This window comes from Pezoporus flaviventris, unplaced genomic scaffold, assembly GCF_033815535.1.
Source record: "Pezoporus flaviventris isolate CSIRO_AGI_PZ_B2104156 unplaced genomic scaffold, CSIRO_AGI_Pfla_v1 ptg000037l, whole genome shotgun sequence".
NCBI classification, from domain to species: Eukaryota; Metazoa; Chordata; class Aves; order Psittaciformes; family Psittacidae; genus Pezoporus; species Pezoporus flaviventris.
The window spans coordinates 18064965-18083588 of NW_026892585.1; the positions used below are offsets into that span (position 1 = coordinate 18064965).

An 18624-nucleotide genomic window follows, 5' to 3' on the forward strand; every position below is an offset into this window, starting at 1 on the left:
AAGGAGAGTGACCAGCAGGTTGAAGGAGGTGATCCTGCCCCTCTACTCTGCTCTCGTGAGACCTCACCTGGAGTATTGTGTGCAGTTCTGGTGTCCTCAACATAAAAAGGACATGGAACTGTTGGAACAAGACCAGAGGAGGCCATGAGGATGATCAGGGGACTGGAGCACCTCCTGTATGAAGACAGGCTTAGAAAGTTGGGGCTGTTCAGGCTGGAGAAGAGAAGGCTGCATGGAGATCTCATAGCAGCCTTCCAGTATCTGAAGGGGGCCTATAAGGATGCTGGAGAGACACTCTTCACCAGGGACTGTAGTGACAGGACAAGGGGTAACGGGCTAAAACTTAAACAGGGGAAGTTTAGATTGGATATAAGGAAGAAGTTCTTTAATGTAAGGGTGGTGAGGCACTGGAATAGGTTGCTCAGGGAGGTTGTGAATGCTCCATCCCTGGTGGTGTTCAAGACCAGGTTGGACAGAGCCTTGGGTGATATGGTTTAGTGTGAGTTGTCTCTTGGAACTAGATGATCTTAAGGTCCTTTCCAACCCTAACTATTCTATCATTCTATGATTGTATATTAAAATCTTAAGTTGGTTCCAAACCCCAGAAATTCAAATAAAGTACCTATTTATGGAACCTACTGTATTTCTGGTCAGTTTTTCTGTTGTCCTTCGGCAGCTCATGTTTATGTTTACAACCAGTATTTGTGAGGTGTTTCCCATAATGGGGAACAGTGCTGTATATTGTTCTTTAGCTTTATTTAGGCCTTTCGCATAGTTTGTTTTTCCTGAAACATCTATTTCATCTGCTTTGTGTAACTACATCTATTTCTTTCCAGAGCATAGCTTTGTATTTTATTGGGAAAAACAAAGAATTATCACCACAGAATGTGGAAACAAAGAAAATAGTTGTGAATATGTGTGTGTGTGTGCGCGCATACTCATCATCCAGAAACCATGCTGATAAACAATGTGAAACAAAGCATTAATAATTCAACAAGCTGGATGGCAAAATGAAAAAGCTGAAGAAACTGTTTGGGTTTGTTTTTTTTTTTTTTTCCCAGCTGGACAATATTTAAGCATTTGAAGTGGTACCTCTTCAATCAGAAGTAATGACTGAAATCAGCAGAATTGAAAGTTCTGAAATAACTGGTCAGAAAAAGGTGTGGAATAAACTTAAGGTGTGGGATAAACACATCTGCATTTCTACATGCCAGGGAGCCTTTGTGAGGCTTTAAAAGATACTGAGTAAATCAGTCCCTGAATTTCATTGCCTATCTTACGTTAAAATGCTACACTTAATGAAGACTAATCAATATAATTTTCCTTTCATTGACACCATCACCCTTTGCACCCGTACAGAATCATTTATGTAAAATGGCTGGTATTATTATAGTGCCTCTTACTTGAGACTTCAAATAACATTCACGTGTATGAGGTGCCTTAAAATAATTAAAACGAATGAAAATACAAAGATGCAGACCTGTAGAAATCAGTGAAGCCTACTGATGTACATTAGCGGATCCTCAGGGCACACACAGTGCTTCAGTTCTTCACTGCTCTTTGTCCCAAATTCCTTCCAGATACACGCATGCACACCAGAAGACATTTTTCCAGAGAAGATAAATGATCAAGTGATTAGAAAAGCGGTCAGGAATTTTTGAGGTCCTGGATCCATTTTCAACTCTTAGACATTTCCTAAATTACCCAGAGAATGTCTTTGTGGTCTTTTGCTCGCAGATACAAGATCACACAGTTTGCATTGCAAGCTGGGTGGCTAGGTGCCAGCTCTGAAGTGTATGATGCCATATATTTATACAGTGGCAACAGCTGTGAGCCTTGATCTCGACTGGGGCCTTTAGTCTTTTCTGTAATGCAGATACAAATATGATAAATTTGAAAAAGATTAAAATCAGTAATCTGATCTTATTCTGCATAGATATGCAAATTTGTGTTCTGTTTCTTGCTTAAGAAGGACTTAGGAGCTTAAAGGGGGAAAAAAAGAGAATTTTCAATGGAGTGAAACCCCAGGATCCTTTTTTTGCCAGAAAGTGACTTTATTAAGTACTGAAATGACTAATGTCATACAGTTAGAAGCATGCATTTAGGCCTCAGCTGTTTCTGCTGGACAAAAAGCATGCAGAACATATCGTTTGCAGTATAGTCTGAAAGAGAAAATCCCTTCTTCAGCCTGTGTCATTGTATCTGGACATAAGGAGTTCTTGCATTCACAATCATTTCATGAGATCGGTCCAGTTTTCTTCTTCCCTTGTACAGTCATAACCCTTGACAGCTAAGTAATATCTTTGAATTTGATTGTAATACTGTATCTCAAGACATTCTTTGCTATATTTTTTTTCCATCCAATCAACTTTTTTTTTTTTTATTTCATTTTGTCTTCTTTTGGTTTCAACTCTGTTTCCCAATTCCAGTGGCTAACAGTTCTTATTCCCTTTCTCCTACCATGTTTTTCTATTTACCAGTTCCCCAGCTTTATCTCCCTCTCCAGTTTTGACTTGCCCTTTACCTCACAGTTCACTCTTCTTTTTTCCTGCCACTGTATTAGAGCTATGGAATATGATGACAATTATCCTATAACTTGTTATAAGTAAATTTTAATAGTTTTTACCATTATGTCCTTTTGTCCTTCTCTGCTGTCCCTTTTCATTAATTTTCTTCATTCATCCTCTTCCCCTATATACTATTTTCCTAACATTTCTGGTATTTCTTCCATCTGTCCTTGGGCAGTGACTTAGAAATTGCTCAGGGGATCGAACTTGTAGATTCTTATCTTAGATGGAGAAGGAAGAAGCAATTTGTACAGTGAGTTCAAGGAAAGTGAAATGTGTAGACCCCTAACAAGAAGGAAGATCTGGATGGGAAAATAAAGGATGGAAGGATTTTTTTCTTTACAAAAAGGAGTTAGAGGAGTCTCAGCTGGAACAATTTTGTTTTCCCAGGCCACTGATAACATGCAGGCAAAAAGGTGAGAGAACTAGAAATTCTTCAAGTACTGCTTAGTTTTGGCATTGTCTAGACATTTCTCTTCCTGGTGACTCTTCTTCCAGGAGTATGTTGCCATAGCAAAAAACAGAAGTGGGGAATTTCCCTTCTGTTTTTTGGCAGAAGAAAAGTGGTGCTTCGCATTACTTCAGATGCTGTTTACTCAGAAAATGATAGTGCCGTATATTAACAGATTTATCTGAAAATCCAGAGAATATAGGAAAATTTACATTAACTATCAGGACCCTGATTTTCATGGACGGTTTTTGCAAAATATAAATGTTTTAGAGAAATGAGGAAGAGCATTTCCTGCCTACTGCACTCCTATCAGTTTGTGGTAGTGGTACAATAGATGCTTAGTTAAAGTTCTGACCAGATGTTTCAACTATAAAGCTATTCTAGTAGAGAAGTTTTGAATATGCATATGAAAGCATCTATAAATACTGTAACTTATTAGCATTTTTACGGCTAAAAATAAAACAAATGACTGTTAACTTACACTTCAGAAGTTGAAAGATTAGGTAACAAATTAAATGGTAGAATTGACTTCTGTTAAGACCTGTGCTGGTTAGTGCAACATACCCAAGCCTACAATCCCTGCTGGATAAGAGCTGATGTTAATTTTACACATGTGAGCAATATGAAAGAAATTAATGGGATTAAGGAGCTGCATTACAAGCTTTGGTACAGGATACAATCTCACTGGCTGTTATGATGCAGTCTATGCGTCTCCATGTCAAACAGCATAAAAAACTATGTTCCACCATGTTTTAAAAACCTGTTTCAAATAATTTGTGCTGTGTGACTTTTCTCAAATGACTAAAAGGAAATTCATTTGTGTCATGGGGTATGATGAGTTTAATCAAATCCTGTTCTCTCTCCACGCCTTTTGTGGGCATATACTAAGAATATCATATAATTTCTTGTAGTTCAGAAAAGCTACTAGGCTAAAGTGAATAATGTAGATATTGATTGTCAATCATTCCTCTTTTATTCATATCTTTCCTCCTTCTGTGGTGTTGTGTGCTGTAAGCTTTCTAACAAGAGAAACTGAGCCCAGCATATAGTTAACTGTTTATCAGCACAAGTGTGTATGTGTTAACTTGCCTATTATGTCTTCACTTTGAAGACATAACACACTGCAATTCCTACTATGCATGTGTAGACCTAATGTTTACCCTCATGGACATGATAAAATGAAGACAATTTTAGAGGGAACTCGGATAACAAAAATCAACCTATTTTATTTACTTATCCTCCTATCATGGAAGAGATTCAATTTTCCTCAAAGCAGTGACAGTGTTTAATATTCTCTTATGAAGAGAATTCGCAAAGCATATCATCCTGAAATGACAAACTAAAAGCTTTATGTGTTGTTTTTACTTTTTTTTTCCTGTGTGAGAATTTAATGAAAGGTTTTGATCAGCATTAAAACTTTGGTTAGTTTACAAAACAAAAGTTTAGGTTTGAAGAAGTTTGAATCTCATTGTGGGATATTTTGTTTGCATGCTCCTGTAATAACGGAGTCAGATGCCTCAAATTACAAAAATAGATGACTTAAGAAATGCCTTATGTCCCAGAAGTCAAATGCCTCTGTATATATCCAAGAGTTACTAATAAATATAAGGAGGGACAAAATGAAACCCAAACCTTTGCAGAATTCTGGCTCTCAGCCTATTTTGTAACTCTGTAACTTCTCCTTAGAGGGCAGAGTACAACGCTGGGAGACTGCAAACACTGCTTGTATGCTCTTTTTAATGATGCATCAGAAACACTTCAAGAACAGGTTTGTTGTTGCAGTCTCTCTGGTAAAACATATGTGCCTCAGCTGAAATGCACATGATGCAAGTCTTATCCACCCTATCAATCTTTGCTAATATAAGAAAATACAAATATTGCTCTATAGAAACCTTAGCCAATATAACTTAAAATATTGTTACAAAATAAGCTTTTTCCAAACTGTGGTACTAAAATGAAACAGAAAAGGTTTCATTTTCAGCCTTTCCAAGAGTGGCAAACAACCAACATGCTAGGGTTACTCAAAATTAGTTCCTAGGTCATGACTTTCAAAAGAGACTTAATTTCTAGTTTGCAAACTGAGGCCTTAAGGGAGCCTGATTTCCAGAGAATCCTTCATGTTTGCTCTTTAAAGTCCCAGTGAAGTGTCCAGTTCACTGTTTTAAAGTCAGGGACTACTGCTGTGCGGTTTTGAAAAATCTTCACCTTTTTTTAAGTATACAGTTTCATTTTCAAAGCAATTTGATTTAAAGCTACACTGCAACCAACTAACCCCACAGCATGATAGTTTAGAGAACAACTCTGGAAGGATCTTGATTTGGAAAAACTGTCCTTCAGGTTTCAGTAATGTGCAGGGGAAGAGATGATTTACTGTTAATGTCTTGTTAACCCTCAACTATCAAATTTCGTAGATTGATAGCCAAACTAATTGGCATGACAGTAGGATAGAGAGTAAACATTCCTTAGGCAGCAACTGATAGGCTAAAATGGTTGATCTGCTTGATTAAAAACAAAATCCTTGCACCTACTGATAGTATAATGAACTTTCTAAAATTATAAACATAATTAATTTCAAGTACTCAATGTTAACAAATGCTTTCCAGTAAACAAATCTGTCAATTTAGCCTATGTTTGCCTACCTACATCCGTTCATATTCCCCTACTTGTACTGTCTGCTCTTTTTATGTGCATACAACGCACCTGCACTTTACAGATGTTGTATACAATAATGCATTATTTATAGCTAAACTTTGGTTTGGATTAATTATGAATTAGATTCTGACTGTAATGGGACTGCTTAAACATGTATACTTAATTATAAACAAGTATAATAAACAAGTATGTGCAAGAGTGTAACCTGAACAATCAAGTCAGGCAATTAAAAAAAAATATCACTGGAATTGTAAAGATACTTATAATAATGAAAAAACATATTCCAAGCAGACTGTCAGAAAAGCAACATTATTTAAACAAGAGAATTGCTAATTACAATTTTTCATGTTTGGAATAAAAAGTGTTTAGGATATTAAGAATAATTTGGTGTTTGGGTTATTTAAATACTGGTCATTTAGTCACTGGTTAGAGGTTTAAACATAGCCTGTTTCCTGGCCAGTCTCTGCTGCCACACTATTTGAGTTAGGAAAGTTCAATGGGCAATATTAGCTTAGCCGTGGAACTCTGATATTTAATAGGATTTTATGAAAATATCCAATATGTGCACATGACAGCAAGTTCTCACAGTTAAATATTGTCACAGAAGTGTCTTTTGATTCCATTATAATCCTGATTTCATTTTACAATTAAACAAATCGAGCTTGCTGAGGCCAATATTGAATAATAATAACGAGAAAGTTTCTTCTCCCCATGATATTCAAAATGTTGTGGCAAAAAAAGTGTACGGTTAATGTCAGTATAATGTGAACTACTTCCTGAGCTCACTGGGATAAAGAAGGTCTCTACAGACCATTGCTGGGACTCTGGTTTATCAGAAATGCTTCATTTTGTATACAGAAGTACTTTTCAACTTATGCATTCAAAATGTATCTGAATAAATGCTTTGCTAATATTAAGGAAATTCTGTGAACAGAATGGGGCAAATAAAAATCACTGAATAATCATCAGGAGACATCTAAGATTTAGATTAGATATTAGGAAGAAATCCTTTGCTGTGAGGGTGGTGAGGCACTAGCGCAGGTTGCCCAGAGAAGCTGTGGCTGCCCCAACTCTGGCAGTGTTCAAGGCCAGGTTGCACAGGGCCTGGAGCAACCTGCTCTAGTGGAAGGTGTCCCTGCCCATGGCAGGGGGTTGGAACTGGATGAGCTTTAAGGTCCCTTCCAACCCAAACCATTCTGTGAATCTATGATTTGGTGAAAGAATTATTTGCTACCTTCATCCTTCTAGCTCAACCTTTCTAGTTCAGTGTTTGATACCATGTTTTTATCAGTAGTTAGAATAAGCATAATGCCAGTACTATTACACTGACTTGCAGGCATGTGTCCTCAAGAGGACGTTCGGAAGTTTTACTGGTTCCTTTGCATTAAATCATCACTTTTACAGCCAAAAGTCTGGCAATGTCTGCAGGTCTTGATATCATTCATTACAGAACTGCCAAGGCTAAAGTGAAATGATTTCTTTTTCAGTGGTGTTATCTTGTTTCTATACAGGTTGGACAGATAAGCAGAGTTGAAAAGGGAAGTTTTTTTTCTTCTTTTTTTCTGTGAGACAGGACTGATCAAATTTTAAGGCTAGAGGCCTTAGAATTGGTGTTTTTGTATGTGCATCTTAAGTAGAAAAATGACAGAAAGCACACATCTTCCTCACCAGTTTACTGGCAACCCCTTGTGATGAATGATTCTTACAACATTTTGTACCTCTTGCATGTAAATCTCACCCCCCAGAAGAAACAGTTATGATCCTAATGACAAAGCATCTCCTGTAGGGATGGTTTATGATGTGCACATCTACAGATACAATGCTGAATGTTCCTTTAATATTCAAGGCTACCTTCCCTACTTAAATAGCAAGATGTTCAGGCAGGAGATGTTCAGATAAGGGCAAAAGGTAAAATCTCAGCTAATGAAAAACACAAACTTTGGCTGTTTCAAATCTGAAGTTTAATACTAGTGTCTGTCAGTATTTACAGCCTAAATCCTGCAGATGTCTAGGTTTTCATTTAAACTTAAGGATTGTTAATAGTTTGATTAAAATTGGGACCATATATATGAGTGATGTAGTAGTGTCAGGTCCCCTTGCCCTCTAGGAATGATACTGAATAAGTAATATCCTCCAAATAGGTTCATACTTTCCTCCAAGCTCTATAATACTTCATGGTCCCTTCTTCCTACAGTGATGAACGCCATTGTCCAGAGTTGCAGGCAGACTAATGCCCGCAAGTCATAGATCAGAGATTAATGATTTATTACATGCAATTATTAGGCACCCAAAGCAGATTTATTCTGGGTGAGTGGCTTGGCACTTCCTTGACACAAACCCAAGTGGGTTCCTGTATCTTAGTTACTGGCAGTCTTACCTGAAAGGTGAATTGTTTGGTCGTTTCCTTGGTGCAAAGACAATTATTTAATAATGCCCATGAGCAGGTTACTGCTGAACTGCAGTCACATTCCCACTTGTGTTCTGTCTTCCCTCTGGCCCAGTGTCTCTTGGTTTCCTTTCTATAGTGTGGCACAGCTTCCCAAGGAAAACACTGTCACCAGAACTAGTCTGTAATCTGGTGGCGGTCTAATAGCAGTGGGGACATGGATGTGAATCCCTTCAAGAAGGGAGGGCATTGAAATAAGGGCTGTGATGGAGACAGAAGAAGGCATCACTCCTGTGGCTCTCTGTGTTTTGGAGGAGTGAGCTGGCAGCTGGCACCTTGGTGCTCCAAGGGAGAAGATGGAGGTGCCTCCCCTTTCAATACAGCTGAAGGCAGTGGGCTACCAATGGATGGAAGCATTGCTCTGCAGTCTGTGGTAAGGCCCTGGAGACGATGAACAGGACTGAAAATGTCCTCTTTTCTCTCCAGTGCTTCTACTGTGTATCTCTCCACCAGCACACCAAAAGGGGTGTGTGTGTGTTATGCTGCTTCATTCTAGGTATCTACAATAGGCACCTGATCTCTGGTGCCAAGGCTCCAGATGCAGTCAGTGATCTCCAGAGGGCAACTGAGGGAACCTAAAAGTGAAGTGCTTCCATTCAGCTATAATCCCAGTGAGGCTCCTTCATTACGCACTTGAGCCAAACGCTGAAGGTCAGATGGTGTGGGCCATCTTAGGTGTCTCTGCTCAGTGAGACTCCTTGCACTCCTGTTTCTGCGGCTCCTAATTTTGCCTATGCTCTCGATGCAGTGGCTCGCTGCCTGACTCAACTCAGTTTCAAGCAGAGTTTCAGTTCCAAGTGCAATGTGGCATTTCATTTCCCTGTATTCAACTTGATCGTGAAATACCAAGCTCTTGTAAAGCACAGCCATCCCAAGACATACAAATAAATGTGTGGCTCTTTGAATTATACCTTGTACACAGAGTCACTCATGTTTGTCTCACCAAACGGAAACAAGTACACATGGGTAGATTTAGAGTAGACATTAGGAAGAAGTTCTTTACTGTGAGGGTGATGAGACACTGGAACAGGCTGCCCAAAGAGGCTGTGGCTGCCCCATCCCTGGCAGTGTTCAAGGCCAGGTTGGATGGAGCTTGGAGCAAGCTGGTCTCGCGGAAGATGTCCCTGCCTGTGGCAAGGGGTTGGAACTGTATGACCTTTAAGGTCCCTTCAAACCCAAAGCACCTATATGATTTAAGGGCACACCGGCCGTGCTTGCTTTGTTGAGGACACACGTCTCAGGATAACTGCCAACCCGCGATTTTCATTCGGCTTTTAACGTTCCAGCACTCCAGCACCTCCTTTCCTTCATTAACGGCTCCGGACATATCGGATCGGGCCAACTGTGACCCGCGGGGCAGCCCCAGCGCCCGCCTCGGCCATGTCCCCGCTGGCGCCCGCGGGTCACCTCACAGAGCGCGGGAGCGACAGTTGGGCCCTCGCCCCTGCCCTTCCTGCGTGCCCTGGCGGGCGATGCCCCTCGTCAGCGCCCGGGTGAAGGGCGCAGGGCGGGAAGGGCCGGCGGAGCCGTCCGGTGTGAGCCGAGCCCGGGGCGGGCGGGAGCGGGGAGCGCGGGATGCGGGCGGGAGCAGCGCCGGAGAGCGGGCTCTTTAGTGTCAGCCTGAGGCGACTACGCGGGGAGGTAGAGTATGCGTAGGAATCCGCCGATAACCCCGGGGCGAGGGAAGGGGCCGACCCGGCAGGACCGGGTCCTGCCCTCCGGCGGAGCTGCAGCGAGCTGCCGGAGGGGGGTGCTGGCGGCGGGGCCGCCCAATCCGCGCGGAGCCGGCCCCTGTGATTGGCAGCGGCGGCGGCGGGGGGGGGGGGGGGAACCCGGCTCGGTTACTCTGCCTTCCCGGGAGAGTTTCTTATCGGGGGCGGTCGGCGCTGCCGCTCCCCTCAGCGCTACCGGCGTATTCCTCCCTCGAGGCTGCTGCCGAGCGTTGAGCCGGGGGAGGCGGCAGCAGCAACAGCAACAGCACAGAGCGAGGGAAGCAACCACATGAATCAGTTTCTGTCTGTATCCGGCTCCGGGCAGAGGCGGCGACCATAGCGGGGAGGAGGAGAGAGGGGAAAAGCGGCTACTGCAGCAGCGGCAGTAGCGGGGCTGGCCGTGCCACCTTGCCGCTGAGGTGGGTAGCGGGGGCGCAGCGTACAGGCAGCTGTGGGGTGGAGGCGCGGCGGGTAGCGGCTCCGGACGGGTGTGAGGGCTGGGGTGCTGCCGCTCGTGAGGCGGCTGGATGTCGGCAGGCGGCGGGGAGAGCAGAAAAGTTGCCGATGGCGCCCGGGGGTGCCCCGCGGGGCGGCGGCGTGGCTGCCGTTCCGCCGCTTCTCAACGCCGCGCGTGGCCGGAGCGGGACTGCGGCGGGTCGTCCCAGGGGGACATGGGACGGGCTTTCCCCCGGGCGGAGGCCGGAGCGTTTGGGGCGTGTTGTTCGTCAAGTTCTCTTTTCGGTCCCGCTCGGATGCGCCGCGATTGCGGGTTTCGCTGTGAAACACGGGTGAAAACACCGCCATGAACGCCGCTCTTGTTTTTCCTGGCTGAGCAGCCCGCGCGGCGCAGTTCCTCCGGTCCCTCTCACATCTCCCCCCACCTCCCGCGGCCACGCCGGGCCCCTCTCCCCGCCGCAGGGCTGCGCTCGGCGTGCGCCTGGTTCCCGCGCGGCTCTGAGTCGCACACGGCCTCCGAGTCGCTATGCGCGGAGACCTCGCAGACCCTCCGCTCCCCACGCGTGTCCATGTGTCCGTAGGGAGCGCGCTGTAGTGTAACGCTCCCGCCCGCCGCCCCGTGTCACGTTTCCTTTCTGTCCCTTCCCCAGGTGCCAGGGGAGCGGTGTTCGCCAAGGCGCAGCTCAGCCGTTTCTGTGCCCCCCGCGTGGAGGAGCAGCGCGGCCTCGGCTGCCAAATGTGCGGAGGGGAGAGACTTGTGCTCAAAATCCCCCCACGATCGTAAATACACGGAAAGCGGAAGAAGAGCCACCGCCGAGCAGCTGCAGGAGGAGGGGAGGGGGACAGCGGTATCGTTGCAGCCGTAGTCAGGGAGGCTGATGGCGGAGTTTGGCAGTGGTGGCAGTACCGGCGGCGGGGGGCTGCCTTCCTCCCCCGGGCCGGTCCAAGGGAAGGTGGCCTTCAAGGCAGGGGATGGGGAAGGAGGAGGAGACGGCGGAGGTGGTGGTGGCGGCGGCGGGAGATCCCGCTTTGACAGTGGTGGCAGCAGGGTCTCCAACGGGGACTGTGCCCTGGCGGGAGCCGGCGACCAGCCGGTATCGGCTCCTCCTGCAAGCCCGGAGTGCAGCAGCAGCAGCAAAGAGAAAGGATTTATCACCAGTCAACAACGAGAAGGCAAACCCGGCATCCCCCGGAGGAGCAGCATAATTAAGGTAAGAGCACTTGCTCCTCCCCATCGGGGTCTTGCCTGTTTCTCTGTGACAGAGGCAGGGAGATGCGGGTGGTAGGTTTGGCTCACAGAGCCTTTAATTTTTTTTTCTTTTGTTTTTTGTTTTTTTTTTTTTTATTTCGCTATGGTGAAGGGACTTGATTTTTCCTTTATCAGAAGTGGACAACCAGTGAGAGGATGGCTTTATACACATCCATGCTTGGGGTTTGGAGAGGGGGAAGATGTCATGTTATGAGGTTTATTAAAATAGAAGGCTCTAACTCCTGCTGGAGAAGGGCAGGGAAACTAGCTGGCTTGTAAAGAGACAACATGGGCACCAGCCTGGCAGGGAAAGACGTGGATTAGACAGTATCCTTGTTATTTGGGATGCACCTGTGCAGAGCAATTTTGTGGCTCCATTGGCTTGTGTGTGTGACAAGCACACAGCAGGTGATGAGAGATTCTGGATCTCACTGGGCTGGGGGTGGGAGAAGGTAGGGTAGAGATCATTCTTCTTGTTGAAAGTGACAGCGCATTTAACAGTAGGCTGTGTTGTACTTCACCTATAGAAGCATCTTTATCCTTAGCTATGCATATTCTGAATGCTAATGTTTCATCTTGAAAAGTAGGGGGAGCATCGGTGGTGGAATGTGGATAAAAAAGGTTTGTTTTTTAATACAGTTTTTTATACAAATACAGTTGTTTCCTTTCCTTAAATCCATGGCTCCTGAGATGACTCTTTGTCTTTCCCCAATTCCAGTGAAAAGGTCGAGAGAATATAAAGAAATTACTCCATTGGTATAATGACTGTACTATCTGAAAAATGAAGCACAACTTCAAGTACTTAAGAACTGAGTTTAATCAAGGTCAGCTAGATCAAAATCAAGCTAGATTTGTTGTCTCTTAGATATTTATATGCCTCCAAATCAGCTGTGATGGATTGACCTTAGCTGGTGCCAGGTCCCCACCACAGCCTCTCTATCATATTCCCTCCTCAGCTGGACAGGGGAGAGAAAATGTAACAAAAGGCTTGTGGGTCAAGACAAAGACCGTGAATCATCCACTAATTACTGACACAGGCAAACCAGACTCGATTTAGGGAAATTGGTTTAATTTATTGCCAATAAATCAGAGTAGGATAATGAGAAATAAAACCAAATCTTAACTTCTCCTCCTCCCCCCCCCCAAAAAAAAAAAAGGAAAACAAACCCCAAACCCAAAACTTCTTCGCTGCCCATCCCTTCTCGGGCTTAACTTTACCCCCAAATTCTCCATCTCTCCCTGCCAGTGGCACAGGGGGGATGAGAAATGGGGGTTGTGGCCTGCTTGTCACATGTTTTCTCTGCCAGTCCTTCTTCCTCAGGGGGAGGACTCCTGCTACTCTTCCCTAGCTCCAGTGTGGGGTCCCTCCTATGTGAGACAGGCCTCCATGAACTTCTCCAGTGCGAGTCCTTCACACAGGCTGCAGTTCTTCACAAACTGCTCTCTTGTGGGTGTCCTATAGGGTCCCAAGTCCTGCACCAAACCTGCTCCAGCGCAGGCTTCTCTTTCCATGGGGAAGGGGTCACAGCCTCCTTTGGGAATCCCCTTGATCCAGTGTGGGGTCCTTCAGGGGCTGCATATGGAGACCTGCTCCTTATAGACCTTCAAGGGCTGCAGGGGCACAGCTGCCTCACCATGGTCTGCACCACGGTTTGCTCCATGGGCTGCAGGGGAATCTCTGCTCCAGTGCCTGGAGTGCCTTCCTCTTCCCCCTGCTTTTTCACTGACCTTGTTGTCTGCAGAGTTGGTTCTCTCATGTATTCTCACTCCTCTCTCTGACTGCTGTTTTCACAGCAGTTTTTTCCCCTTCTTATCCCAGAAGGCACTAGCATTGGGCTCGGCATTGGCCAGCAGTGGGTCCATCTTGGAGCTGGCTGACATTGGTTCTGTTGGGCACAGGGAAAGCTTCTAGCAGCTTCTCACAGAAGCCACCCCTGTAGCCCCCGTGCTACCAAAACCTTGCCACACAAACCCAATAGATTTCACCCCTCACCTCTGTGAATTGCGTATTTATAATTAGCATTAAAATCTACATCCGTCACACAGTCTTCAGAAACTTAAGTCACATCAACACAAAAAGAATTCCCTACAGCAAAATCAAAACAGTGCCATCAGAGCACTGAGCAAATGCAGACAGTTTACACATCCAATCTACCCCTTGTCACTTCACCACAAGTAGAATAACAAATGCCCCATGATGGTTCTGCTCTCTAATGTTAGGTCCATGTTTTGCCTGTTACTTCTGTTGTGTTGGCTGGATGATAGAAGAACGTGGAAATCCAAGACTAGTAGTGTATCTCAAGTTGTGTTACTGTCTCCTGGACCTTTCTGTAAAAACCGAAGGGAGAGCGCGGGCAGGCAGCAGTGGAACACATTTGGCAGCCTGCACCCACCCTTCCTGTTAGAGCCCTGGTGCTGGGCGTGTATGTTTGTGTGTGTGTGAAAGAAATTACAGCAGCAGACCAGGGGCAGTTGAGCTTGGTGTTGGAGTAACTTCATGTTTACTAGATTTGCCAGTGATTTTTTTTACAGGTCTAATTTTTTCCTAACAGTTATGTTTCTCTGTGGTAGCCCAAGTAAGATACTAGTGTTGTTTGCAGTGTATATCATGCCATCACACTACTTTGTAGTGTATGATTTGATTATATAGCAACCTTCTGCCTCTCTGGAGACTAAACAAGGATACAATACCTAGGGATTCATGATATAGTAAGATCAAGAAGCATGAGATAAGGAAATATGTTTTGGATTGTATTTTGTGAATACCTAAATCGAGGTTTGTAGTTTCCACACAAATGATAGCATTTTGTAATATAAAATTATTCAACTTTCTGCTATTATTACTCATGAATGCCATTTTGCAAATGTGAACGGTAACCTGTTTAGCTGCCAAGAACTGATTACTACACCTTTGTGTTACCATTTGGATAATTATGACATGAGTGGAAAAAAACAACACTCTGTTCAAAGTTATGTGATCCATATTTATCTTATATAGGACTGTTTTAATACTTCTGGGAAAAATCACATATACTGAATATTCTTCAGCCTGCTTAGTTCAGCAGTTCAGAGGTAGTTTGAATCCGGTTGTGTAGGTGCCTGCGTTTCAATATGAAACTTCTTGGAATATCTGGCATGAGTAGTAAACCTTCAGATGCTTCTTGTTGTCTGCTCTTGCAGAGCACTAGTCTGTAAACCAGAGTAGAAAAAGTAATATATAACCTATTTTTGGAAAATGTCCCTAGAGTTTTAGTAACACGCATCAGTGATGTAAAACTGCTCTTAAAGAAGATGTAGAGTAACCTCAGGGAACAGGTCTGTTCCATCCAGATGCAGATTTCTTACGCTTCATGCAAAACACAGCATTGTTAGTTGGTCTGTAAAACGCATGTTTATAGAATATCCAATTCTTTAAATGTTTTGCCTGCCGATTACTTGTAGGCTTTTGAGTCACAAACAGACAACTGACGTTTGAATAATAGTTCCAGTGGAGATTAAATTCTTTAGAACCCCATGTTTGTGCATGAGAATCAAGAGCACAGAAACCTATTTTATTTTGGTTTTAGTCTGTGCTTTGATTGGTTGTCTATTTTCATAACTCCTCAGAGCAGTTGCTGCCCTTTTTCCCTTTCGTTCCTTACTTGCAGTATCTGTTCTTTCTTTTTTTCCCTGGTTCCATATTTTTCTTTCTATTTTTATTTGGTGCACCTGCATCATTTTGGATTTTTCTTTCTTGTTTGGTACAAGAGGATATCCTCTTCAAGGCCAAAGTGTCATCTAGGATGTGGTAGGGCCACTATTACTGGAAAAGCTAATATGATCTTCATACCATGGTAGTTTACTTTTCACTCTTGTGTATAAGCTGTGTTTAGGCTGAAAGTGTTAAAGCTTGTACTCTTCATCTGTAGCAATTTTAATGGAATAGCCTATTTCATTGTTTACCTTGCTGAACCAGATTTGAGAGCTGGGGACTGCATTTCTGTGTTTACAGAGACTTTTTCACTTTCTGTTTCTTTCTGCCTATATTAATGAGATTTTTTATGTTTCAGAGGTGGTAGTGACAACGCATCATGCATTCATTAAGAGCTTAGGCTCTTCAGATACTTGATTTGTGGACTAATTTATGTACCACTTATTGGTATGTAGTGTTTCTTTCAGTCACTGTTTTGTTTTACCATAATATTTTTCTTCCTGCAAGTAACTATGGTATCCTATAATTCCCTATAACAGTTCCTTTAATAGTCTGTAAAATGAATTTACAGTGAGTCCATCTTGCAGTTTCGAGTGGATTTGAGCATCCTGTGAACTTCTCTTGGCTACTATCAAGTTGTCAGTGAGGTTTCTTTGTTTTTATGTGAGGTTCCTCTGCATCTTTGTTAAAGAGACTTGGACGGGGTAGGACTTTGAGAATCCTTACAGCAGCAAATGACTTGTGGTGTGTATGTTTCCTCAGAGCTGCTTGCTCCCAGGAGTCTCCAAGAAATGCTTACAGAACCTCACAGTTTGTCAAAACTATAGACCTAGACAGAAAGAGATCCAGTGGGATAAATATGTCTTTGTTAGGAGAGGTGTTACAGTAATAAAATGAGAAAAGATACACTTAGGAGAGACTGCAGTTATTTAGGAAGACAACAAAGAGAAATAAATGGAGAAAGGTGGTTTGGCATTTTGTGACCAGGAGTGTTCTTAGCTATATGTGTCTGGAAGCAAAGTCCAGGGTTTTTTTTGCATATAAGAATACTGATCTTGGTGTCAGTAAACTTCTTCGCTGATAACTTAAACAAATTTGTATCTCCATTTTATTCTGGGTGTAAACTCGTGCTTTTTGTGAAGTCATGCACTTGCTAAGTGTTGGAAGCTCCTAAGTTTCAAAGTCTGTGAGAAGAGACGAACCAAATTTAGCAGGTGTATATTCTAGGGTATAATTTTCAGCAGAGCTTTGCTTTCGAAACTAAACATTCGTATATCTGTGTCTTTCTGTGACTGAGGAATTATACAGCACATGCATCAAGATCTTGTTTCTTACTAAAATGCCAGCATTACGTTATTATCTTGTTCAGTCTTTTATGATTCCTGGTTCATACTGTATTCCTGTTTGTATCAGGTGTAAAAGATAGAAATATGGAGAACCTTATGCAGCGTTTTTTATCACTGTGATTGTTTTAGAGGCGTTAATAAAGCCTTTTGTATTCACAGTAAACGCTAAAGTAGTATTTTCAGTAGAACTATGTCCTCTCTACTCCTAAATGACCTTAGCCACAATGGCACATTACCAAGTCTTTGTGGAGAACCAGGCATAGATCATAACCATCTAGCTTCCATCTAAAAGGATATAAAGAACTTAGATTGCTGGAATCAATTTAAAGTATATGAAATAACCTGATTTTCAGTCATCTCTCATGTATGGAAAGAACCCTGGGTAATAATGCTGTTGTGATATTTATACATATATGCATTTATGCCCAATACCTTTCAGATGTGCTAAGCATTTTCAAGTAAACTTGATTGAGCAGTCACAGGTTCAAAGGTGCTAAGGCTCCCTAAGTTGAAAGAAAACAGCCATATAGAGGAAGGAAGGAGAAAAAAACCCTAACATGTACTTTCTTTCTCCACGCCTGTTCCCCATGGAAACAAAACGTTACAGCATCAGCTGAATTCTTCTTAGTTACAGAAATCTGTGTGGAAAAAAGACATGAATGTCCCAACAATAGAAGATGTCTTGCTCAGAGCACCCGTACTAATTGACACTAAAATTGGCACCACAGTAAAGCCTATATTTAGGAAACAAGGCTGTGACAGTTGAGGTACTCCTACGTCTTACCTTGGGCAGGCTTTCAACTAGACAACCAAAGCATAGATTTTTCTGAGGAGCTGTTTTTGGATTTGTTTCATTTGCTTGTTTCTTAGTTTCTTCTTGTTAATGTATTGTAGATCTTTCTCATCTCTTTAGTTTGTTAGATGGTGTGAGAGATCTGCTAAGTGCAGCTCCGTAAATCCTTTTAGAGGACACTTTCCTTTTGATCTATGGATTCCCAGCTAGACTATAGAATGTTATCGGTACCTTTTAGTATTTGCATTCTTCCTTCTTCATCCTCTACTACTTATTATGTACTGGCTTCCTAATTTTTAAAAATATAACCTCTATTTTAAAACAATACAGAACACCATATAGTATCTGTTCCTAAATTTTTTTTTTTCTGTCATAGCAAAGCTATAAACCTTAGGTATTTGTATATAGTGTTGTATGTATGTATTAGGCACATATATCAGGCAGTTTACTACTTGTTAACAGTGACACTGCGCTATGTCACAGCCACTAAATGGATACATGAGGATACTCGCTTCACCCAAGCTCAGTATGTAATTTAGTTAGCTTATGTACTATAGCCCATGAACATAAGGCATTTTTGCCAAAAGATGATTTGAAGCAGGAGGTTAATTTGGATGATCTGAACTTCTCTGTCTTCTCTTCTGGAAGAGCTTACATGTCTATTTCTGTTGACTGAATAAAGACTTTGGCTAGTGTGAATAATAGCACTTCTTCACCCCCTCCACCCCCAGATCCTTAGGATTCCACAAAATATGTTCAGTCTGTTCAGTGGTGAAAAAATAATTAATGGAATGTTAAATCATTATGAATACCTGATGAGATTTCTTTAATGCCTATTATCAGGCTTGATCAAAGATAGGACAAGTAGTTTAGCCTTTTTTTAAACTAGGAATAAGAGCAGTGGTCTACTACCCCTGGCTCACAGATAATACATTGCTCCTGTGATTTGTTTGAATTAGTGGAAGATTAAAACAGTTAAACTGAGACTGACAGGACAAGTTACTTGCATAGTTCCCCAGCCTTTGCTGGTCCATGGGTGATACTGACAGTGATCTTTGTTTTATTCCCACAGACTCTGTTAAAAAATCCCTTAAATAAGATTTGCTGGTTGTCTGTGGGCCAGATTAAGTTAAAACACATGTTATAATACTGGGACATTGATTCTAAAATGTTTATCTTTGCACACAAATATGGGATTGTGTTCAAAATTCAGAAATAGGCTAAATCTAAGTAGAGTAGGAGGTAGATTTTGGGGGAAGAA

At 42.8% G+C, this 18624-nt stretch overlaps 1 protein-coding gene across 3 annotated transcripts in view; it reads left to right on the forward strand.

Annotated features, from left to right (window-relative positions):
- Positions 1-9784: 9784 nt before the first annotated feature.
- Positions 9785-18624, forward strand: part of PLCL2 (phospholipase C like 2) — a 104371-nt gene continuing 95531 nt past the window's right edge. For 2 of the 3 annotated variants that reach the window (XR_009745399.1, XR_009745398.1), the window contains exons 1-2: positions 9785-10247; positions 10935-11495. Coding sequence is in view for 1 of the 3 variants with exons in the window: in XM_061464898.1 (XP_061320882.1) it covers positions 11163-11495 (333 nt within the window). In the remaining 2 variants the exon portion in view is untranslated. The remainder of the gene's footprint in view (positions 10248-10934; positions 11496-18624) is intronic. The other variant, XM_061464898.1, reaches the window with a different exon arrangement.